This window comes from Mycteria americana, chromosome 2 (assembly GCF_035582795.1).
Source record: "Mycteria americana isolate JAX WOST 10 ecotype Jacksonville Zoo and Gardens chromosome 2, USCA_MyAme_1.0, whole genome shotgun sequence".
Taxonomy (NCBI): domain Eukaryota; kingdom Metazoa; phylum Chordata; class Aves; order Ciconiiformes; family Ciconiidae; genus Mycteria; species Mycteria americana.
Window position 1 is genome coordinate 154,968,780 of NC_134366.1, and position 26,312 is coordinate 154,995,091.

Here is a 26,312-nt window from a genome sequence, read left to right on the forward strand (position 1 = left end):
AGGGATATTTTTAATTGAATGTCAGGATTCCAGTAAGTATCCCTTAGGAAATATAAAATGAAAGGAAGGTGTATTTTTGTGACCTGAAGTATAAAATTACTGTAAATGAGACAGTTGCCAGTGGCTGTGAGTATTACAGAAGGTAACAATATATTATGCCTCTTAAGACATGTCAGAGTTGTGCATTGCATTGTGGTAATCCAGATAACTAAGCTGGCTTTAAACAAGCGGGTATGTCTCCATGGAGTACCTATCAGGATATTACCTCGGGTCCCAGAGCAATCTAACTGTGTCAGCGTGGTGCTACCTCTGGGCTAATTAGTTCTGGCACTGTGCTGCATTGATGTGATTTTGAAGCTATCTCAGCTGGAGTTAGTTCAGCTATCTCTGCACGGCACTACCTTGCGGACTGTTAATGCGACCTTAATGTCTGAAAAAGCATCTGTTAAAGCAATCATTCCTCATGTGCCTGGGATCAGCTCTTGCTGTGTTATCGCTAGGGCAAGACAGAAACAGGTGGCAGGAGAAATGCCCTCAAACTTTCTCTCTCTCTCTCTGCACCTCTCCCCACCCCCCAATTTGCTTGCTAAAACAGGAAGCCTCCGGGAAAAAATAATGGAATGATAGCAGCTGAGTTTGTGCTGCCTGTATTGATGTCTGCAAACAGTGTCTGCAAACAGGGATATAGCGGAAATACAGAGTGGCTTCCATAGTGTCACTGTCCTTGTATTACCTGTGAAGCGGATTTAAGGTAAATATACCAGAAGCCTCAGTGCCACAGTGCTTTCAGATAACCATTGTTTTTCATTGCGAACCAGCTTCTGGGGATAGTTTATGAACTTTAATAAGACTACTAAAAGCCACTGACAATTTGTGCATGCAATTTGGACTGTGATGTTACATCTCCGTTTTGAGTTGAACAGCTTCTACAGAACTGCTTTGATTGTTCTTGTCCTGTTCAGTAATGCTTAAAGGAGTCTACGTATTTTATGTCATATCAATTCTTTTTCCATTCACATTCACCAGAGTTATATTGATCTTTACCTATAGCACTCTCCCACCCCAATTCTACTCATGGTTTAATGAGCTTTAATTCCTTAGTAAACTATAACATCTTGACATCTACAGGCTTCCAAAGTCCTCTAATAAAACCAAATTCAGTTTAGAAATAAGTTTTACATATCTCAATGTCATAATAAAATTACTATAGACAATAACATTGGTAATATTTATTATTGCCTTTTTCTGTTTGCAGCGTCACCATTTTACTGCAGTAAGAATAAATTCTCCAGGCACATGTGGTTCCCTCCCTCCTGTTTGGGCCACCTTCTGGACACCACTGTATTTTCCTCTCCCAAGTAATCAGCTCTTAGCCTTGTTGGGGGCTGCTCCCAATAGTGCCCATCAGAGGGACAGCCAGCATTCCTCCACGTATAAGTTAGGCATAGGTTATTCTCTCATGTTCCTAGCTTCAACTGACTCAGGTACCTTAGCACCAAAAGCCTTCCAAAAAATCAATCTCTTTTACAGACTAATGTTTCATTTTCATCAAAAAAGCCTCCCAAAGATCTCTTTTGAGAAGAACAGGATTATACATGCTTCATCATTTCGAACAGTAATAATATTCAGCATGTTGTGTCTTTACAGCCAAAAATACTCTTCCCTGCTCCCTACAAGAGAAGCAGGATTTTTGTAAATCTTTATCTTAAAAAACTACTCATTCTGCTATTTCTTTTCCTGTGCTACCAGATAATCCTCCCATCAGCTTCCTCATTATAGCACTTTACTAATTCTCTTCTAAACTTTATCACAGATTTATTTGCGGCCATAGTCTGATTCAACTAAACTTGCCAAGTGGGAGGAAGTGAGTCAACTATCAAATGTATGTTGGAGCTTAGGAAGGATTCTCTGTCAGCGAGAAAGACGAACGTCTGGAATAATACAGTTTATCATTTTCTTCACTCTACTGTATTTTTTTCAAGACTGAATATAGCACAGCTTGTTTATACCAGTACAACATTTTGCAGAATGAGAAGTTCAATAAAGGCTCCAAAGGCTCCTTTAAGGCCAGAGCAACATCATATTAACAAATATGAAAAATAAAACAAATATTTACTTTACCTTTTTAGGATCTGACACATTGTTAATATAAATAGTGTAGACCCCACTTTTGTTAAAACCAGATTGGTATACATCTGCGCAGTCTCTGAAAGGCTTTTCTTCCTCCTTTTTTGCATTCTTTAGAAAAACTGCAAAACAAAAAAACATGATAATATAAGTTACAACAGCAATCTTGGGCATTTCTGTATCAAGGAAGTCCACTATTGCACATTGTATTCCTTTTAAACATACACAGTAATAACTGTGCTATGGTCCTTACACAGGTAGTACATTTTGGTAAATTCTATTAAAGAACTAGTATGAAACTTTCAGACAGATGGCAGAGTAGGCACCAGCAGAAGTAAGTCATGATGCAAATAGCTAAACAGAGCATCCTGTCTACCGGGAGGTGAACACAGCATATTCCTTCTGAGTGCAGAGGTCTGTGCAGCTGCAGGTGTTGCCCCTGACTCAAACAGTATCTGGGAGGTTGCCAAAGAATGCCCCAGAGATGGCACACGGAGGTGGACAAGCTTGTTCAGTGTTGTGATCTGAGACAGATGCTCACCTAAGACAGCAATGCAGAACCTCAGAAGGAAAGAGCTTGTGCCCTTCCTCCACGAGGTACTGCCTATTGAGCAGCCTAGGGGCTTGGGGCAAGGGAGCTGTCTTTTTTATTATTATTTTTTTTTTAAGTTTAAAAAAAGTTTATTTTTTTGGCAGAGAATTATTTCATTATTTTCATATCTACATATGTAAAAGTTGCTAGATACAATTATTGGAAAAAAAGAAGAAAAACCAGTGCCACTGAAGTCAGTTGTTTAGAGTCATGATTTATTGAATTTATTTTGGGCTCAGAACAGGAAAAAAAATAATGTTAGAACACCAGTGCAGATCTTGATCCTGTATATTGCAGACAGACCACATATATGAGTCTGGGCTGAGAAATTGGGAGGGCAAGATGTTTGAGGATCCCAATCTTGAACAGCCAGGAGATTCCCTGTAGAAGGAATAACATCTGAGAGTGTTCCTTCACTTTCACAAACAAAAGTAGTGTGACCCCACATGATACTGAAGGATATGACTTCATTCCAACAACACATACTTTAAGCACATCAGTATTCCCATGGAAATTCATCAGTCTACTCAGATTCTTAAAGTTAAACATGTCCTTAAGTGCTGTGCAAGGCCCGGGCCAGCACTTCATTAATCCCTACAATAAGGAAACAACATTTAAGTCCTCCAGACACACTCATCGTCTTGTGACAAACACATCTTTTTCATTTTTGGCTTGAAAATGTGAGTTATAGGTACAGAAGGGACTACACCTTATTCACTCTTAATCAAGTGGCCTTTCAAAATTCGATTTTAACAAACAAAAACCCCTTACTTCTCCCTTTCCATGTATTTGCAGCATATTTATTATTTTTATGCAACAAATTTTTATATCAATAAAAATAAAACCTAGTTCAAATACTTGCATATGAATTTCAATTGGAAAATCAATGGCTTTGAAAATTGGCCATATTTGGAAAAGGTAGTGCTGGCAACACAGTAGATGACACACTTCCCTGTGAGATGGCAGGGAATGACATCCTCAGCAAGCTACGCATCAACAGTCCATGCTCAAAGGTGCCATTTTTTAGATAAGACATAGAACTGAGGCCTTCATGATTTGTATTAATTAAAGATTTCATAGTACTTTCCTGTAAGCAGATGGTGTTAGTATCAGTGGCCAAAGTCCAACTTGAATAATTACTTGGGGCTGGAGCCAAAGCCTAGAGGAGTTAAAGCAAAGCCTCTCATTGATTTCAGGGGACTTTAGATTAGATCCATTCTTCCTGGCCTGAATTTCTCTAATACTGTTGTTTCAACTGCAGACATCAGTCTCTCTTGTCTAAAAAATGTATTTAGTTGTGCAGAGGCAGAGTGTTCATTTCCTTGAGTCTTAAAGTACTTAATATCTATATGTAGAGAGCTTATCTTACCTCTGTTTAACCATTATACACACATTGAAAACCACTTGGAAATAACTACTTAAGAGTCAATAAAGGAAATTTGAATTTGGTTCCTTTTTAACTGAAAGTTAGACAAAAAAAATTATTAGTATATCCTAAATTTCATATTATTTAAATTTTAAACAAGGTAAGATTTTATTTTCAGAGTAATTAGAATTAGATTTGAAAATAATTTTCTAAGGAGATGGATCTCTAGGAAGCATACTTAGAAATAATTTTTTTCCTCATTCTTAAAGACTAGAAAAAACACAATAAAATGCTGTTGATGTAAGAGATGAAGGACAGATAGATGCCATAAACATGCCCTGTTCCTTCCATCCTTCCTCTCAGTATCACACAGCTGAAATACCTGAGATCACAAACAGATTTTCTATAGGCTAAGCAACCCAATACCCTTCTTTTGCAGCAGTGGGTTTTATTTGGTGAACCACTGTAGCCACAAGAAGATGGCTTTCCTTGGGTGCCTCTCATCCCTCTGTTGGGAGTTGGTGCTCCCACTGGAAGGAAAGCTCAGCTCCTTGTGAAGGAGCTGAACTATTACAGATTGCAGCACAGTATATTAAGCATGACCAGCACAAAGTTCAGTTTTTATTGATACATCAGACTGTAGTTTGCAAGAACAGCCCAAAGTTATCAGAAAATTAATACTCAGGAATGTAACTGGTAATGTTCTTTTAGGGTAAAATATGTTTTTTCTATGGTTTGCTGTTGTTTTTCTAACTTAATATTCCATACAATTTCCAAACCACTTCTGCCTACTATAGCTCCAGACTGTTTTTTCTATAACATTACATAGACCTTGAATCCTTTATACATCAAGTGAAGTTCCTGAAGGATGCATTGGCTCATATATGGTAGATGTGTAAATAAATTTTTTTAAAAAGTACCAAGGCTCAAATAAAGTAGTTCTAAAACAAAATACGTAGTCATTACATTTCTTTGTTCAGCTTCAAGCTCTTAATTGACTTTACACAGATTTCCAGTGTTAGTTTAGCTATTTTCAAATACAATGCTTATGCCAAATTTTTATGTACCTGAAGAAAAAGATAAGTCTATGTCAAGCAAAATAATATTATCATTTTTTAAACCTGAATGCTTAGCAAAAATTTGGAGCCCTGGAGGGTTTTTTTGATTGCTTTTTCTGGATGAGTAAACTGGTGATTAAGTCATGCTCCTTTGAAGCAATGATGCCTATGTGGAAAATCCTGCTTTCCTGAACAGAAGGACAATTAACAAGAGAAATAAGTTCTTCTTTCACTACACTTCCGAAAGTCTTTTGGTTAATTTTTAGCCCAATAACTTTCTCCTTGGGCTACGCTACCTGTGTTTCCCCACTTGATGAATTATTTCTTTCAGTTATCAGTCTTTCGGCTGTTTCTTTTCCTCGATGCCCTGGACAATGATTTAAGTCCAGACAATAAAGCATCTATAACTGCCCAGAGCTCTGTCAGATGGCTGCTCCCATGTAGAGGCAACAGCCCATGTAGGGCAGTGCAACTGCTCTGCAGCCCCATGGAGGAACAGGAGCCCAAATTAATGAGGTTTCTGCTAACCCCGAGGCTGTGAACTGCCAGGGCTGAGCACCTATGCTGCTACTCCTACTAACAGGGTATTAACGTTCAGTAGAAAGATGGGGTCAGCACCTAAGGTTGTAGCCTCTTCAGTTTTCTCAGAAAGGGTTACTGGAGCTTGCAAGTGAGAGAGTTCAGACGTGTAGGGCCTTTTCCCAAAGCAACAGCCAGGGAAATCCCTTAACTGACTGACAGTTGTGTGTGCCTCTGTGTAGGGTGAGACTGTTTTTCTGCTATCAATCATGAAAATAAGTCAATAGTAAATGAGTTTACTAGTTCCTAACAGCTATCACAAATGAAGGATGCCTGCTTTTCTGCCCGGGTTTAAAGAAATACAAACTAGCTGCTAAGAATAAATAGCTTCTGAAATATTTAGTAATCTAAAGTTCTCCTCTAGGAATACAAAATTTAAAACTTACAATATTTATCTTTTTTCCTAGCTGTATGAAAATTACCTAATCTCATCTCTACTAGAAAAAAAAGGCAGAAAATAATACACTTGATTTTTCTAATTGAGATTTCTGATTGTTTTTGAGAAAATGAACTGTTTATCTCATTGCTTTTCAAGTCTCCATCAGATATTTGGTGAATGAATAGTGCAGTTTGTAAGCAATAAAGAATGTTAAATTGCAGTTCATTATGTTGACTGAATCAATAAAATCACATTCATATTTACTAAATTATTTAAGATCTGAACTGCCATATTTGTGAAATCATTTGAGACTGAGTTAATCACTGGCGACTTATGTCCTTTAGTGATACTGCCAGCAAATGGAAGGCAGCTGTTGTTTTTTTTGCATGATAGTGACTTATGTGGACAGATATGCAGAGATTTCTGTAGTGTCTTAGTGAATTATTATATTTTCATTGTTTTAATGTTTTATTTACATGAATCTAATTTTCTTACAGGACTTAGTAATCACTATACATACCAAAATACACTTTAAAAAATTCTTCATGCTTTTGAAGCCAGGAAGGAAAAGTCTCTCTCCATATCTTATTGGCAAACATAATTGACCTAAATTTTAGCTGCTCTATCAAAAGCATCTGAGGTGAAAATTTCTGTCCCCAGAGGAGCAGCTTCTAAAAAATCAAAAAGGAGAAGGTTGTAAATGGATGGCTTTTACCTACGCTGTAGCATTCCAGGACAGGGTCATTCAAGGACTGCCAAATGGCCGTTTCAGTGTAGATCCAGACTGCAAATAAATTTTGCCTTGATCTTGTCATGGTTCCAGACACATGGTGGGGAATCCTACATTTCTATAAGAGACCCTGTATCTCTGACCTCTTTCCCAACCATTTGGGTGCAGCTGCTGTGCACCACCACAGTTCCAGTTATGACGGCAGATAGCGCCTGGCTCGTGAAGAATCAAATCAGGAACAGTTTGCTAATGTTATCAAAAGGATGTCAGTCAATTATCCCCAGTGAGGAGGCCTGGAACATGGCCCATACATGTATATATGTTCCCAGACTTAACAGCAGGAACCACAAACAGATCTGACAGAGAAAGGGTGAAGATTGTTTTTGTTTTGAGGAGGAAAAACATGCAAAGAGTTACAGCCATTCAGTTTTTGCTGACTTACAGCCAGAGGTATAGTCTGTTGTTTCAGTGGCCTAGTCTTGCATATACCAGCCTCCACTTGAGAACAAACATTAAACTGCACCCTAATAGCTGGCTGTGATGTGCAACTCAACTATTCCTTGCAACAAGACAACCCTGTGGCAACACAGTTGTGCTGCAAACGTTACAGAAACCACATGGAAAGGCACAAACCTGGAGGCCCACTTCAAGTCAGATACGCTCTCCAGGTAACCACAGTGTTGCCTACAAACTAAAATGATAGACATGTAAGAGCGCATTTGTGTCCCTGTTGAAAAGGACTTGAATAGTGCATTTTCTGGATTCTAGTCTGTTCAGGTACATAATGCATACTATGTGCTTTTCCTCTCCAAAAAGTATTTCTGGATTATTAAAGCTACCATCGTCACCCAGTATAGCCAATGTGAAAAAGAATTAGAAAATTGCAATCCATTGAGACGTATGGAATTAAAAAAAATTGCAGTTACTTATTGACAAAATATCAGGAACTTTTTATGCATCTATCTAGTCCAGTAAAAGCTTTACATGTGAACTTATATGCACTTAGTACCCAATTCTAAATTATTATAAAGACAAATTACCACTACCTGATTCAAAACTTTCTTCAACATCAACTTTATTTCCTCCTCTATTAATACTATGTTTTATTTTCATCTCCACAGAGTGTGAATATCATCTTAAAAAAAAAAGGTGGGGGATATTAATATGAAAGCTGCTTCTGGACATCTTGGAGTCCAGCAGTCTTCTCAGATAAGTCATTGTTTGTACATGCTTGTGTACTCGCATTTTTTATTAGGGAGGTAAGAGAAAGTTTAGGACTGGAGTTTGGACATATATTTTCTTTCCAGCAAAGTATGCATTCACCAAAATGCTTTTCAAAGCAATATTTCTTTGTGAGATTGCTCTGAATCTGACAAAAAGAGCTGGCCAAAGGCAAATTGGAAAAAAAAGTTCATTTTGACATACTGGAATAACATATTTCTGTTCTGGGAACTATTGCTCCATAATCAAGTTTCTGGATTATAAACTTGCAGATTCTAGTTTATAAAAATTTATTGTCAAGGCTCCCATTAATCCCAAATGAAGTTATGAGAGTGGTTATACCAGGTTACCTTGCTGTTCCAGCCTCTCCAGTGTCCCATCTCCAGCATCGGAGGCCCTAGAAGTCACTGGGCTTCCTCACCAGACTTGATCTTTTAACTCTCACTGCTCTTCTGTTTTATTCTTTGCTTACACCCTCATAATCACTTATTTTCTCCTTATTTTCTTTTTCCTTTAGGCCTTTCCCTCCCTGGAGAACCCTAAGGTTTTGCAAGCTCTGGGCTAACACCTGGCGCAAAAAAGAGTCTTCAGTAGGAGCAGATGTCCAAACCAGTTGACTGGAGAACAGCAGGCAAGCATATCCAGGAATTTACAGCATAGGTGCTTCCTCTGCCAGATATAATATCTGTATATTTAATAGGCTTTGAAAGAATTTTCTTCCATGAATTTCTCCATTTGCTTTTTTGAAGCCACATGAATTTTAATCATTCACAGTGTACCATACCAAGGAACTCCATACACGTACCATGTGAAGGACAATCTCCCATTATTAGCTTTTAACCAGTGTATTTCAGCTAGTGATGCTTCATTCTTAGCTGAAAGTGTCAGTAATTCTGCATCCATGCTCTACAAGCCACCTGCGATTTCTACTGCATTCTCCTTCTATTATCTTTTACACTGCCTGAAGTATCTCTAATATGCCTAATGAATGCTATTTCACAGCTTTGATCATCTGTCTTTGTAGCTCTTTCCATCTTTTTTGGGGTTTGTTTTTTTTTTTTTTTAAAGATGTGGGGTCCAATATTTTATACAGTATTTGAGCACATCGTGCTCAATACTGTGGTACATTTTTTTCTGATTTCCTTTCTGTTCCTTAGTAATAATTTATAAAATACTATTTTCATTTTGACCATTAATGGGCAAGTAGCACCTCCTGTGTCATTCATTCAAGATTTCCTTGGGAGCTTACCTTGAACTTACATGGGTATTTTAGAAGGTGGGAGAAAACAGAACTCTAGAATTCCTTCCTCAGGCATGCTCATCTGCTGAATGATTAGAATAGAAAATGCTGGCCTTCATTTAAGTGTTTAGAGTTTATGGCAGTATAAGTAAATATATATATATATACACACACACATTTTTAATGTCTAAAGGAGCACTTCGTCATAACCCAAAACCCAATGCAATGGCAGGGTGTCACTTAAACAAGCGGTGCTGCTCCTCCCATTTCTGTTGGTTGTAGGCTGTCTCCATAGCCACAGAATGAATCAGCTAAAAGGAGATCTGGCAGAAAGTGTTTTGGTTGGGGGGGGGGAGGGAAGGGAGAGGCAGGCTTGGGGTTTTTGTTTGTTTGCTTGGTTGTTTTGTTGTTGTTTTGTTTCTTTGTTTATACAGGTTTATTATTCCACTGCAGCAGCTCAATGATCTGATTCATCCTGTGACCCTCCAATCACTAGACTGGATGGAGAAGTGGAAGGATTTTGTTTCCAAGGAGCAATGACGTAAGCAAAAATAGCCCCTTTGCCATCAACCCCTAGCCCTTCATGGTTGCATGCATACCACTTACTGCATGTGGGAGGCCCAAATGGATGTGCAAACCTCTCTTAAGTACAACCCAGCGTAACTACCAGGCCATGCTGAAATGCAGTTTGTAAGGCTATGACGATTCTACCAGCCTAGGAACTAGTCCAGTCTCAGATTCATTAGAAACACTAAGGTTCATTACATACAAGAATTTCAGATCCATATTTTTAAGGTGTGGAGGAAAGAGAAAAGGTGTAGCCAATTAGATGCCTCACATTAACATTTACAGAAATGTTTTAGCAGCTAACAGAACATTACTTTTCCATCCCACACCCCCTCTAAGAGTCTGAAGTAAGAAAGGCAAACAATTGCATAGCAAGAGCACCCAAGCTATCCAACTATTTATTAAATAAATCATTTAAAGCAGGATTTCCCTCCTGTAGTGCTGCAGGAATTGACTCAGTCTTGGAAAACGATGTTAACATAGTGAGCTTTCACCCTCTCCAGGGCATAATTATTTACTACCTAATAAATTATCAACAGTTATCAAGTTTGTTTCCCAATAAATCCAGCCTTAGTGACTGGTAACAACAATAATACTTCGATTCACTGTGCATTTGAAAGACATCACTTAGGAATACCATAAAGTGGTCCTCATTAGTGAGCTGAAATGGAAAGCCTTATGGACCATTTACAAAGAGATAAAGACACTTAATTATCCAGCTGCGATATAGTTCCTTAATAGTTTCTGTTTGAGACAGCAATTTTGTGACTAACCAGCCATTCACTCAGAGATGAGAACTAAAGAAGTCTTTCACGAACTCCTACAAGAGAGATTAAGCCACTGGCTTTGTTTAATATTTCTAGTGTCCATATTTCTTTAATTGATTTATATTTTTCCACACAGGCACCCTAATGTGCATTTAGTGTTTCCAGCTGAAGAATGGTATGCACACAAAGAAATTTTTCACTAACAAGCTATTTGGGTGACACCAGCAGTGTTGTTAGTTGGTTTATATATGCTGATATCCCCTGTAATATCTTTGGTGTGAGTGAATAATGCCATTTTCACAAAGCAGAGTGAAGAGGGATTTGGCACTGACAAATACTCTATGAATGAAGGTGGGTAATTGATTTCAATATTAACAATCAAGAATTTAAATGTAAAAATATGTACTTGAAGTACTCATTTTTCAGTACTAATAAATATTGACCGCCTGCTGTGACCATCAAGAAGTTAATAGGGATAAAATATGGGAATGACCAATTCTGTTTTGAAGAGTTTAAGTATTATCCTGCTGACATAAATTTCAAATGCTGCACATTCAAATTGACTTATTTCTGTACTGAATCTCTCTTAAACTAAAGTCTGGCTTGATCCTACCTAATACACTTTGTTGCATTTTATTACGCAGCATAACTTGGAAATTAAGGTATCCTTGCCTGAGCAAGGTATGAAGATACCTTTATTTTTAAATCATGATGATTTGGAATTAAAATAGTTATTTATTTAGTTTTAGAAAACAAGAATATAAAATTAATCTGTCCCAATGTAGATACTGATCATAACAGATAATATGGAGACAAAAGGTACTTGCAGATACAGTTCACCTCATCCGAAGACAAGTGACTTGACAAAAGTGCCTTTGTTGACTCTAAAGGAAGTCCAGACCAGAACTCTCCATCTACACTGTAAATGTTAGGTGAGTCAGGTGATGCAGACCCCCAAACACTCGTACGTGAGCTTTCTGAGCATCTCTGAAAAATGCATATCAATACAGAAAGTCTCCAAGGGAAACAGGAATTCTATAGCACCTGAACAGAATAAACAAGAAACACAAAATAAAGCTGATGCTGATGTGTATGTTTAAGTGAACAAAGACAACTGTACAAAGACAACCTGGACTCTGACTGCAGCCCTGTAGCTCTTTCCACCTCAGTGGGTCCCTGTGCTCAATTGGTTCCAGCTACCGTAAGGGTAAGGGGACCCCACTTCTATGACACTAAGTGCAAAATTAAGATTCATTTTTTATCCAGCTTTCAAAATATAAATAAAGGCAGATCAAAAAGTGGAATACATCTTTATAATAGTGAGCTTTGTGAATTGTGGGTGGACATTTTCTCATAGTGACCTTCTGATCTCTTTTTAAAATAAAGGTATTTCTGTTATTGCTTTAAGACGTCTTAAAAAATGAAACTGCTTGTTCATAAAATCTCTAAAGCAGGAGAAAGTAGAGAGAAACTGAGCAAATGGGTGTTTTCTGTATTCCCGAACACATATAGCGTCAACCTTAGCTGAAGCTATTTGCTTTGAGACCTTTGGGGATCAGGCGACTTTTGGGAAGCAGGACTTCATGACAGAATAACGTAAGTTCCCATGTGGAACACCACATGGCTTCAGTGCATTAAATGAGGTTTTGTTTAAAGCTCTGGTGTGGTCACTCCAGCTTTGTCAAGTCTGTGTTTTTTTAATTTATTCTTACTTAATATTACGAAAAATAACCTTAATAAAAAAATGGAATTCATAGATGAAAAGCATCATGTTTTGTTATTACATTGCAGTATGTTATAATACATTGGTAATAAAAATGCAATTTCAGGTATAAGAAAAAAAATGTCTGTCACATTATTCATGCATTCTTTTCTTATAACCATGTTTCAAGCACACTCCTGATCCACCTCAGACCTACAGCTTGCAGCCAAAGTTGGTCAGAAACTTCTGTGCATCTAGCAAAACTCTTATTTTGTTTTCTTCTATACTTCAGAAGAAAAATAAAGTGACTGATATGCCATACTCTAGGTTTCTGCCTCACTAGTTATGTCTCATCATCTTGAAAAAAACCTTAGCAATGTCAAGGATGAGGTACAAAGAGGAGGCAAGTGCTTAAGGAATGAAAAGATATTGTTAGGGAAATGGTAACAGACAAAACATGCTGTCACCTCAAAATATATCTCAGATGAGTACCAATATTATTCTTTCCAAGCACAGAAGAAAAATGTCCAAGAACTGTATCATACAACCTTACTCTTCTACACTGCTGTCTAAAATCTATTAGATTTAGATATCCTTGTTATTGTATTCCAATATATGGCTAATCAATATAATATAGAAAATTTGTCTTGCTGAACACGGTTCAAACATTAAGATTTAATATTACCTTTCAGAACACCTGAATCTGTTATTCTATTCTGGGATTCCCACTGGGATTTTTTTTTTTTTTTTAAAATACTAGCTTGCATTATATAAGGTGTCTTTGAAGTCTTTCTAATGAAGTAGGCCAGCATCACTGCTGGGGTAATTCTGCTTATGTCAATGGAGTTTCCCCTGTGCCTGTAACCTTTGGGTCATTTCTTTGAAGTTCTCATTCTGTTCTCACTCTCTTTCACTTCAGTATAAATTTTAACTTCATAACAACTGTGGTTGAAGAAGTGGAATAGACTACTTACTGTTTAATGTTTTGAATAAATTAATTGCTATGCCCTTTAAAAGCATGCATTCCATTAAAATAAATTTTTGGACATACTTACTTTTCCTGCATAATTTTCTAAAATATGAAAACTACCCATAACCCAGGCGATTTGTACCTTTTCAGAAATGCCAGAACCACTAACCATATTATTTACTTCATGAACTCAATAGGTACTTCTGGAGAGGTAAATTCCTAGCATATATGTGTATTATTTTGAGAATTAAGCTTAGCTTCTTGTCAGCATTCAAGAGGAAGCTACTGCTTCATTTCTTTCTTACTAGGGGGTCACAAAACCAGACATTCATGACAAAAGTTTCTCTACTGTTCCATTAGTCCTCTGAAGTATACAAGTTTAGACCAAACATTTTAACAAGGTATGTTATTATGCAGTCTGACAGACAACATAAAAAACAGGAAAAGGAAAATAAGCTTATGGTTAAATATACTTTCCCATTGAATTTTTACATTCCCTTATCCTGTGGGTAGGAGTACTTGGGCAGCTATCCTAAGTTATGCAAATTAATGTTAACACAATAGACACTCTAGATCTATTTTCTTCTACTGGAAAAAAAAAAAGGACAGTGTATTTGAAAATATATGTGACTTTTGACTGGGCACTTTTTGTGACGTTTAGCTTGAAACGTAATTTCCCACTGGACCAATGCAATTTCTGAATTGCTTGGTTTGAACTTGTATACACTTCTTTGATGATGATATTGACATAAAATGCTTAACATAATTTGTAGTGTATTCCTTGTATTTTTCTTTTTGAGTAATATTTGTGTGACTCTCTCCTTAGCACTACATATCCTTTTCATAAGTAATTTTTCTGATGTGGAAGCTTAGAAAGTCTGTCACTAAACTAGCTACTGTGTTACAGATTTATTGTTTGACTATGACAGCAATGTGCCAACATGCTTTATCCATCCTCAGACAAATCATATTCAAAGTATTATGAGGAACGAACAGTTTAAAGACAATAATCACAAAATCTTTGATGACCTTTGCAAAGAATGATGTGATCTCTATTCAACTCATTTTCTACAGGTGAAGGACTTCTACACACTTGGAGATAGTTGTGCAATATCTCTATGGTGATTAATTAAGTCTTCACCTCAATGTTTCTATTTCTCTTTCTTTTGCTGGGGAAAAGGAAACATTTCAGGCATTTATCTATATTTGAATTTGGAGATTACTTGATCTTTAAAAAGTCACTTTAAATTTTCACCATAATGAACAACCATTTCAATAGGAAGGCTAGTGTCTGAAAGTGCTGGTTTTTTAGAAATACTAGTTCAGAAATTTATTGGCAGCTGCTGCCAAGATTGTTGCCCTTGCCTAAAAAATACATAAACAATGTGACAAATCTACTTAGCCATAGACACAGGCCAAAATGGAGACATGTGAGTCCCCATGGTATCCTGCATATATTTGACTCTCTGTAGGCTTTCTGACCTATTAGAGTGTCTATTTTAAGGATTACATGCAACTGAAATCCTAGAATCACTCACACTGGGACAGAGGTGGGTGGTATTTTGGAAACCAAACTCACAAATAATTCCAAGTTTTACAGGTGGCCCTCATCCCAAAACTGGTCTGTACCAAAACTGACACTGAGAGTGGGATCTGGATTTTGTATTTAGGTCCATCTATATTTTAAAAATTTATCCTTTGTGTGGCTTTTACTTTTTTCTCTCTTCCTCATTTGCCTTTATATCCTTCAGAAATTCTCTTAAAATTTGTCTAGCCATGGTGGAAGTACCAAAGCAGATTTCTTAGGGTTGTCATCCAGTACTAAGGACTATGTTAGCTAAGCTTCTCAGAGTGTAAAACTAAACAAAAGCAGTTTCTGTTCAGCCAGCCCTGTATCTCTACACTGTTCAGCTGTATTATTCACAGGTCCCTAGCAGGCAAACTTCTGGAAGGTTCCCAACTTATTTAAATTAATCTAAAAATAAATCTTCTGATTTGATTATGTCATTACTGGAGGAAATTTATCTCATGTTTTGTAATCAAAAAACAATGGTTATCACCAGCTTGGTTTCAAATGAAGTTGTTTAGCTGTATTATTGTTATTTTATAAAAAAATAGTTTCAGAATTACTAATTTCAGTTTCACGAATTGGAAAATCCTGAATACTATGATTTATGCAAGGAAGAACATAGTTTTCCTACCTTGGGGGAGATTTTTAGGTTTCTTGACACTGATAATAGTTTTTAAAAATATATACACATACATGTAATATAAAATATATCTACTTACATTTTAAATTTATGATTGAAAATCCAACAAAGGTACTTAAAGCCATTCTCAAAATACCTCAGGGTTCAGACTTTGTAATTCCTCTCAAGTCTTGTGTTCATCCTTAGGAAGTAACTCACCTTTGACAATCTGCCCTTCTAGACTTGATGCCTTGCTTAGCTCGTGCTTCCCTTCAAAGATGAGTGTCCCTAGTTAAAAGCCTGAAGTTTTTAACGGGACCCATCCTTTGCTAGCTCTTCAGCTTTCTAATAATCCAAAAATCTTTATCAATCTCAGTGATATCTAGCAACCTTTACTTAACTTAATCAAGTACTAACTTTTATCAGTGGAAAATATCTCTCAATGTTACTGGGTGTTCCTTTTCTCCCTACCATTAGTTATTTTGTATGCTTCCATAACAGCATCCCACATACCTTCTTTCCCATCTAATAGTTCTGTATGTTACAGCTCTCTCTCCTCATATGGAAATCGTTCCAGGTCTCTAATTATTTCCAATGTCCTATTCTTTTCTGGACCATTTCCATTTCTGCTATATCCCTTGTGAAATTAGATGACTGAGATTTACCAAAGTATAAGACAGAAGTGGTGTCACTGATTTATATATCACATTTTGTTATTCTCTTTCTCCAAATAAACACCAGTTCTCACAGCATATTTTATGTTTTGAACATTAGTGCACAAAGACTTGTGTAAGACTATCTAAACTTCATATTTTTCTGTGAATTTAGAGTAGCTCCAGTTGTACTTCCCAGCATGCATACTTTTCCATCTTCAACATATATTTGCACAGACTGAAGCTGGTATTATTTTTTGGTACAACCAAATGCTTTAGTATCCAGCCTTCATTAGAGTGGTCTTGTGCTCCAGGAGAGTATTATCATTTTAACTTAAGCTATCTGGCTCCTTATTCAGCTATGAATGTACTTACCAACAATGTTGGTCAGCTAGACTTAAACAGACAGTAAGTGGAAACATTTCTGCAATTATTTCTCTTTAAATTATTCTCTTTAAATAAAAAAGGCATCCAAGGAAAATTCTGAACATGTTAATACACAAAAGGTAATGGAGTCCAAAATCAAGACTTTGAGTTAGGCTATTAAAATCATATTCAGGCATTTAACTGTGCTGACCATCTTTTGCTTCCACAGTTCCTCAGAAGTAAAAAAACTGCTGAAAAATCAGGTTTTCAGGTACCTGAATTTGTACCTGGGAGCCCAATTGTAAACATTCAATTCTGTAATCCTCACAAAAAGTTTTTATAAGAAGCAGCTGAGGAAACTAAGTGGAGGAAAAATGTTGGTTTGTTTGGGTTTTTGTTTGAATCAAATTCAAAATTATTAGAAAATCTGTTTCTAACCTTAAAAAGAACTTGCAGTATGTCTCTGTATGAGAATAATATATCTTTCATTTTTATATTAATTTTAAAGTACTCCTGAGCTCTATCAGAACACTCTGAACACAGCTTTGCCAGGTTTCTTTGCCAAAAGACCATAAAACATAATAAAGGATTTGCATTGCATCACAATGTTTCTCTACTGATATGAGAACAGCCTACTATGACGGATGTTATTTAATTCAAAATGCTGGGGAACAGTACAACAGAGTAAGCAGAAGGGAACATTTAGAATGAACATGAGGGGGAGAAAAAATTTTTTAAAAAAAGCAGTCTATCAACACAGGCCCAAGCATGCAACACTTCCAAAGGAAGAGATGTAATCCTCGTCACTGGAGCAGTTCAGATTTAAGCCACACAAGTTGCATGGGAATATATAGTAGAGAGCAAACCCACACTGCCTTGAGCTGAGTAGTTTGAATGATCTAATATGTCCTTCTGCCTCTTAAACAGAGTATTGAATAATGATGCAGGTGACAAGGTTTTGATTGGGGGGATGGGGTGGTTGTTTGGGGGTTTTGTTTGGTTTTTGGTTTTTGTTTTTTTAGATAATTTATGGCACTTAGAGCTCTAGAATTACAATGAGTAAATGTGCTGGGCTCTTCAAACTGCTGGTACTTAAACCTCGCATAGACCTCTTTCATCCATGCTTCCACACTCACTGAATGACTAGCAGAATTCACACATTTACAGTTTCTCTCTAAGTTTACCCTGTAACCTTTCTCAGAAGGGTTTTGATGGCTTCTTCCCAGGTAGATATTATTTTCTTTCCTCAACTTTATTTCCCTCAGTATTTTTAATCCTCTGCATGCCATACCAGGCACAGCTGTTAATCCCTTTTTAGCTGTTATTTTTAGCATATGCCTATTCTCTTATGTTCTCCCCTACATTTCTTCTTCCCTCTTTTCTGTATGACTTTGCCATGTTTTTCGTAGTTACTAATTTGTTCTTTCCAGTGTCCCATTTCCATCTTTTAGAGTGGTCTTCATTCACCCATCTCCCTTGACCAGTTCTAATGAAAGGAATTTATTTCCAGAGACATTCTGCAGTGTCTTTAGCATTTGAAAATTGAAATCCTACCTGAATTTTTTTCTCAGTCTCTGTAAAAAACCTGTTTAGTAAGAAAGGCAGACTTGCAAATTGTCCTAGAGCCTTTGTCAACCCCTTGTTTCAAAAGATGTTATGTTATTTCTATCTTTTGTGTTTGTAGTGTGCTTAATGCACCAGAAACAAACAAACAAAATCCAGCAAGGCAGAAGGAAGAAAAATGATCCCTTATTATAAATAAAATCTCAATCAAGAGAAGAGATTAATCTTTTGGATGTCTACAGCACCATAAGTGCCTACATCCAAGTTCATTGACATTATAACCCATATATATGTATAAAGTTCTGGGTTACTTTCCTTTGTTTAGTACCCTGTTCTCTCCATTGATTGTAAAGAAAGCCTAGAGTAAATTAGATATAGGCATCTATAAAGTTAACATCCACAGTTGGTTGGATTACTCCCAGCAGAAGGAGAGAGATGCTCAGAGGAACAAATCATTATCGCTAATGTGCAGTCAATGGAAATATGGCCTACATCAGCTATAGTCAAGGTATAACAACTCAATGATTTCAAATTCAAAAAATCAAAAATGGCCATTACTACAAGGGTCAGCCTCAGCACTGCCTAAACCTTATTTGATTTGTGGGTTCTCATCAGCTCTTTTGTCCTCAATTATAATGTCCTTTTCTTTCTTGGAATAAGCACATTAAGTTCTGCCTTTCCAAAAATTCAGAACTTACTTCAGAAGAAATTTCCTAGTACTTCTAACGTTTTATAATGCTACTTTCTTACCTCCTTCCTTGGAACAGAGAGTGATCAGAGTGTGAACTGTATCCATCAATTCAAGCTGCTGTTTCTGCAGGACACTGTTATTGCTTGTTGCCTTGTTTAACTGCTTCTCTAATTCCTGGATTATGTAGCTTTGTCGTGTGACCAAGCTTTGTAGGTTCTCTTTTTCCTCCTTCAAAGTGTCCAGCTCCTCTTTATGCCTTTCTTCCATTTCTAAAATTCTGTTCTCAAGTAAACTAAAATGAAATAAAACAATTAGTAGATATTATTTCATGCCAACATATTTATTAATACAGAAAACAGAACTATTTTATTTTTCACCATAGAATTCAGTACATAAATCATTTATCCTAAAAAATTCACATCTACTAATTCAGCCCATCAATTTCCTCCATCAAGCAGTCAAATATAGCTGCTCTCTAAGGTTTCATTTTGTGATGTTTGCATGCTGTAGTGCTTAGAGCAAAGTGCATGGAATTGCATACCTAGTTGTTACACCCATCCAAGTACACGAGCATAGGGCCAGTAACACATTTGTATATAGAAGTTCAGGCAGAAAAGCCTAAGGTAGGCAAACAAGGGAGAAGAGCAGGGCATTGAAGAGGACATCATTGGTAGTATGCATGGGTCAACATGATGAGACAAAAATCAGGGGTAAACTAAGGAAGAGTTTGTGAAGGGCCTTACCACTGAATGGAAGATAAGGATTAGGAGCTATGGAGTACCATCAAGCAATATGGAACCCACAATAAAAGTACCATTTGATGTGGTCTGTGAAGCTGGGAAAGGAATTGTCCACCAGATGAGTGTTATCTGCTTTCACTTTAAGAATAATACTGTTTACCCAAAAGATAAATCAGAAGTTTGCATTTTAAGGTAGGATTCCCTTGTTTTACTTGAGTCCACATAGATATTCCCCTCTGCCTTTTCTGGTTCCACAAAAGGCTCCTCAGACAGAAAACTGCTGGGCATCATACTATGAGACCTGCTTACATTGATTTTTATAAATAATTTTACACATGTATGTAAATGCTTTCTCCTGACTAATATTCTTTTTCTTGTACCCTCTCTGTCCTGAGTCGGAAGTGTACAATTTACAAAGATCAAAGGCACATCAGACTACATCTAGAAGAATAGAGGAGTTGTAGACATAAAGGACAGCTAATATCTGTCAACAGTGGACAAGAACTTTTTCCAGGCCAGTGCTTTGATGCTGTGGTGGGAGTTTAGCAGAAAGATTTTATTAGTATTAGATAAAGAAATTAATTCAATCCCTCTGTTACTTTTTGTTCAGTAATTCTACTGTATACACCACAAGAGGTGTTTCTCATGCCCATAAACCAACTGGTGGTTACAAACTTGCCAACAAACTGCTTCCTGTTCAAGTCAGTCTTAGGTTTTATTTATTTGCACTCTCCCCCCACCTTTGTTTTTACTTCTGGATAATAGATCAGTGGCAAAATGCCTGCATAATTTCAGGTCATTTAACCTAACTGAAGAATGTAATAAAATCCATATGGAGTTGTTTCTACTAGATATCACAGAGCCTTAACATGAGCTGTTACAAATGATAACAATGCAAAGATTAAATTCAGGCCCTGGATTTGCTGTACAAGCTAGAGTAATATAAAACCTTTTTTTTTTTTTTAAATAAAAGAAACCAAACAGCAAACCTCTTTTTCTGAAATGTTATAAATGTGGGTCTTACAAAGATACTGAAGAAAATATACTTTGTAATATCAACATATCTAGTTCTGTGAAAACCAGAAGGATCTGGGTAAAGGGGGGGAAAAAAGAAAAGATGGGAAGGGAAAACACTGTTTCATGGGGTCTCAAAAACAAAAGGGAACATGATATCTCATTCTAAAAGGCTCATTAATTAGTAACAAAAGCATAACAAGATTCGGTGGACTAGAGTCAGATGATAGAAAGTTTCAATCTGAAACAAAGTACAGATTTTGAAGCCAAAGACAATAAATTATTTTAACACCTTCTCAGACCTGTAGTTGATTTTTTTCATCACTTGAACTCTAACATTAAACACTATGCCTTTATGCTCTAGACTTGTGCATTTTTTTGAGAATATTTATATGGAAGTCTTTGAGCTTTGTTATGCAGCAGGTCAGACTAGTTAGTTTAGTTAGGCAGAAGTGGTCGAAAATGTTCTGATGGAACCGCTTTTAGTCATAAAATACTGTTCAACAAAATAAAAAAATGTTCTATGTGAATTTTATCAGTTCTTCCCACTTTTCATGGAAATTATTGAAATGCTCATTTTGACTCTAGATTTTAACTTTCCTGATAAATTGTAAGTTATATCAATGCACTTTGGATAGGAACAAGGTGGGCCCTGGGCAGTCTATGATAGAATGGGTGCTAGGTGTGGCCACATCCCAGTCTGACATCTTACAGTCCATCGAAAATGTTGTGTATTGTCATTGTAAGAGAAGATGCCATTCTTGAAGCCAGGATGCCATTCGTGAAGCCAGAATATTGCTTTATAGTTAAATGGTAAGTAAAGACAAAAAAAGTTCCCTTTATCTTTGTCCATATCCTAGTACAGTACAGGGCATTTCCCTAATTATGCAACATCCTATCTACATGTCCATATCTAAATGATTTCCATATCTGAATTATTTCATGTAAAAGAAAGAGCCTTTGACAGCCACAATTTGTGCATTGCATTATTTGTTTCCCACTGTAGCCTAGGACCATAGCAAATGAACCCATGGTGATGACAGTCTTATTTGTAGCAACACTGACCATGTCAAGCAAGAAGGAAGAAGTTTAGAGCTTCCCAGTTTGGCATCTACAGAGACAGACAGCAAGCAGATGTTTTACAGCTTTAGTAATAATACATCCTAATATTTATGAGTAGTGTGTCAACCACATGTGGTAGAAAGATGGGAGTATCACAGCACTTGGTTCCTTTACAGTTTTCTATGTAGATTAAAAGTCCTGGTATTATAAACTGCAAAACTAAGCTATTTTAAGGAATGCATATGCATTTATGCAATGATCTTTCTATATCCATAAATCTACACCACATAAGAATAAGTTCTGAGGATAGGACCACTCCCTGTATTCCTGGGAGAAATCCAAAACATTCATTGTGTTCTACTAAGAATCAATGAGAAACCTTTGGTCAAAGCTCCAAATGAACAAAAGCAAAAACTTCACACAGACTGGGGATTTCTGCACTGGCCTGCTCCAAAAGGAAGAAATCTTTAAACAGCATGAGAAAAGCTGGTCTTATGGCCTTTGACTCCAATGTGGTCAGAATTTTTCATTTGTATTGTTACATTCATGTTTATTATAGCTCATTTAAATTTTAAAAAGTGCTAGAAACCTCATTAAAAGTCTTGAAACAGGTTGAAACCAAAGATATTTATATTTTATTTAACAGTTGTGAGACCACTCTGTTCTCTATTTTTTCCTCGTGACATCAGACAATTTATAATAGACAAATAACATGAAGAAATAACTTTTCTGAGTGCTTGGTAAAGATATTTTCTCAATTTTTTAAAGAGGAATTGTGAAGACAGAGTTACATGAAAATATTTCTACTAGTTTTCGTTAATGGGTATTGCTGACATAAAATATTAAAGAAAACAAAAAGAAGGTTGTCTCTATACCGATTAATCCAACAATCTGTAAAGGTTGAATGAAATTGTTACATAATATTATTTTATAACACTTTCCAGTAAAATATTATGGGTATGATGTAATGACTGGCTCTATTTACAGTAAGTTTACTGTCTATGTTTCCTATACATTTGAAATTCCTATACATTTCCTATATGTTTGAAATTCCTATATATTTGAAAACATTACTGACCTAGACAGATGAAGCAGTCATGGGAACTACAATACTCACAATAAAAATAAATCACTGTTCACTAGAAGCATCATATATATACATACATATATACACACACATATACACAAACACACACATACAAACATATGTGTGTGTTTTTTTTAAATTGTAGCCTTCAATTTGGGGGAAACAAATCAGGCATTTGGGGAACAGAGTGAAGTTGTGAAGAAACAAATGTTAACATGGGTAAATAACAATATTATCCATTGGACAATGACTCTTTGAAGTCATTATCTAGCAGACAATTAAATTAAAACCAAACACACGCACCCCCCAAACCCAGACAAACTTAATTTTCCTAAAGGTTAACCATGTTCAATGTCTAACCCACTGATCTTGGCGAGGCTAGGAATCTATTTCCAACCATACAAGCGATGTGTTAACTTTGTCAGGATATAAGCCAGTGGGATGTCTCGGTGCAACTGTGCTGTGTCCAGCTGATACAGAAAAAGCCCTCTGATAATGCTGGAGAGGGTAGAAGGCCCGTACAGAAGTCAAAGAATGACTTTCAGTGAAAGCTGCTGTCATTTTGAAAGGTGATGAAGTAGAACATATAGAAAGCATTTTGGTAGCTCTCTGGGGAAGAAGGAAAGTCTGCTTTAGACAATCTGCCTTATAAGGTAGGTAGTTTATTCACTAATCCATTCCAGACCACGGCAGTTTAAGAAGTTTTTTTTTTTAATCTTTGTTTTCAGAGGCCTCAATTTAGACATGTGAGAACAGGATATAGACCAGATCTTAGAGATGGACATCTTTTGCATTAAAATAATCTTTTAAAGAACCTGGATTTATTAAAAATACAGATAAAAACATTTACTTTGTTAAGCTAGTCAATAAATAAAGACAAGTAATGTCACACTAGAAAAAAATTCTTTGGCCGTATACATGTGGTTCTCTTGTATTATGTCTGTATGGGAAGACAAACAGGTAGAGGATTTAAATGCTTACTTTTGAGTGCAAAAGCAGTATTTTCTCATTGAGACAGCTTCTTTGTACTTGCTTTTACATGAGTGAAATTTTCCCTGTATTGTTAGGTGCTGACCACTCATACTTACTTTGGCGGTCTGATATTGTCTGATCAGTTTAAGAAAATATAAAAATATGTGTCTCTGTATTTCTCAAGACCAGTAAAGTAATTGGTCACTTAGCATCAGTAAGCCTATTTTTTATACCAGTGACAAGATAATTCCACTGAAATCACAGAATTGAAGTGAAAAATCTGGATTTATCTTTTTAGTATATGCGGAACCTGCAAATAGACCTATTGTGTTTCCTCATCTTTCACACAATCAGATGGAAATTCAAGAATCATTCTTGAGCCCTTGCCTTTCATAGGATACAACAGTTCTTGTACTGAATGTTTAATCTAGTTTGATTGTCTGCAAATTCAAGCTGGATTTTATGTTTAAATTTCAGTTCCACTATTTATTGCTGGAAGATCTAGAATTCCATTATATTTTTCCTCATTTGTTTCATCTGAGTAAATAAAATTTGTTTTCACGCTTGCATATTGAAACAAATGGCACACAATAAGTTAAATGCAGCTGGTACACTCTGGAAAAAAAAAGGGGGCTCATAAGCCCCCTTAAGCAGGGAAATCTTTCAAGAATAAATCAAAATAGTTTTTAGAAGGCTCTTGTGGGAGAAAAAATGGCAATGGAAGAAACCACCATTTACATTATAGTGGGTGGGAACCCACAAAACTAAATTATTTATGGCATGAGAGCACTCAATAGAAACATGATTCTGGGGCAAATGTGACTTTACTTATGCCATGGAATATCTTTCACTTCAGTGAGATAAAAAGAAAAAAATTGGCCACTCTTCCCAGCAGAGGCAGGAAGTAAAGAGAAAGGCCAAGAACAGATATATTTCTAGTCTAAAGAACATGCATTGGTCCCCTGTTGATATGCAGTGTTCATTTTATTTAAGGATAATATACAAGTAACTGTAGTACATCAATGATCAGTTACTATTACTATAAGATTTTGCATTACTTTCTTCCAAAATCCAGTTCTCTGAAAGTGATTAAGACCATTATTTTTATTTTATATAGAGGAAATTTTAGTGCAGAGAAAGAAATTATCTGCCCACAGTACACCATCTGTTTTGATTATTTTTGCGATGATAACAGTTCCTACGCTCGTTCCCACTGTGGTGTACACCTACTGCAAAAAGAAAGGCCCTTTCCAAGAAAGCTTACAGTCCACATAGGCAATGCAGATAAAAGGAGTCTTCTCTGTTTTATTGATGTGAAAGTGATATGGAGAGGGATGAAGACATTTTAACTGCAAACAGCTACTGAACATAGCCTGATGGGTAATGTATAAGTACAGTTTAAAGTTAAGTAAGCTCAAATCATTGGCATGTCCAGAAACCTAGTAACTGCTGAGACCACCAAGATTTGTCCCATAGTGAACCTGACACACACATAATGGATTTCAGAATCAGGACCTACAAGGCCAAGATTACACAGTTCTTTGTTAGGAGTAGATGAAGATACAGGAGTTGATGATCCATATTTTAGTGTAATCATAACATTGCCCTCTCCCTAATTTTGTCACTCCCAAGGAAAGAGTAACAGAACCTGGACAGTGTATACCAGGTACTTGCTTCATTACAAGATGAAACTCCATGTGATTTTTCATTTATTCACATATAACTATACTTCTGAGAGAAACAATTGGATATTAAATGTGCTTTTTAACATACTCCTCCTGTTCCTCTGAAAAACCAAGGCAGACCATTTTGTCATGTCACAGACCATTTCATCATAATGTCAGCCAAGTCAAAGGTGAACTTAAGTAAAACTTATTTGTTTATGGACATGAAGGCTTTACACCCTGACACATTGCTAAGATAAATAAATAAATTCAGACTATTAAGTACACAAGACTCTGTCTCTTGAGCAGCCCATAAAATTTTGTTGCTAACCAGATTGCAGCAGATAAAAATGCAAGTATTTATGTACTTAACTAATGCTTGGGCTAATCCCAATTTGAAATAGGTTTGTAAAATATATAGAATGAACTGCCTCCTGCACATGTCTACTTTCTCCGTGGACTTCAGGGAGAGCCCACATACAGAGTTTAGGTGAATTACTTAATTTTGAGATGGCTGAAGTTAAAGTTAACCCCCCACTAATTTATTCATATTTCTAATTGGTCAAGGGAAATCTGTGGAGTTCCAGAGTTTTCAATGTAACCCAACCTCTCCAGAACAACATTTGCTGGAATTACTGGTTATAAACAGTTGTTAGATTAAATACATTAAATTGGTTTTCATAACCAGTAGCAATAATGGTATATTATTTGACCAGCTTTGCAACTAGACACATTTAGCGAACACATTTCTTTGTAACAATATTTTCATCATTATCTGGTTCTTTGCCTTCTTTTCCCAGTAGCTCCTTGCCTATTGTGCTGTTAGTCTTCCTTACATATAACCCTGGGCAAGGCCTTTAGCCTCCGGTGCTGATTCCTGTCCAGCAGCACCGGACTCACGCTGCCTTTTTTGGCAAACTGACCTCAATTTAAACAATCCACTAAAGCTTGCACAGGGATCTTCAGTAACTACCTCACTTTTAAAGCTGTTTGCCTTATTTCAATGTCAAATG

General features: G+C 36.4%; 1 protein-coding gene across 1 annotated transcript in view; it reads right to left on the bottom strand.

Moving 5' to 3' along the window:
- Positions 1 to 26,312, bottom strand: part of ANGPT1 (angiopoietin 1) — a 167,661-nt gene that overhangs the window by 58,475 nt on the left and 82,874 nt on the right. The window contains exons 4-5 of the mRNA XM_075495130.1: positions 18,820 to 19,052; positions 2,122 to 2,249 (exon numbers count right to left, since the gene is read on the bottom strand). Of these exons, the coding sequence (XP_075351245.1) occupies positions 2,122 to 2,249; positions 18,820 to 19,052 (361 nt within the window). The remainder of the gene's footprint in view (positions 1 to 2,121; positions 2,250 to 18,819; positions 19,053 to 26,312) is intronic.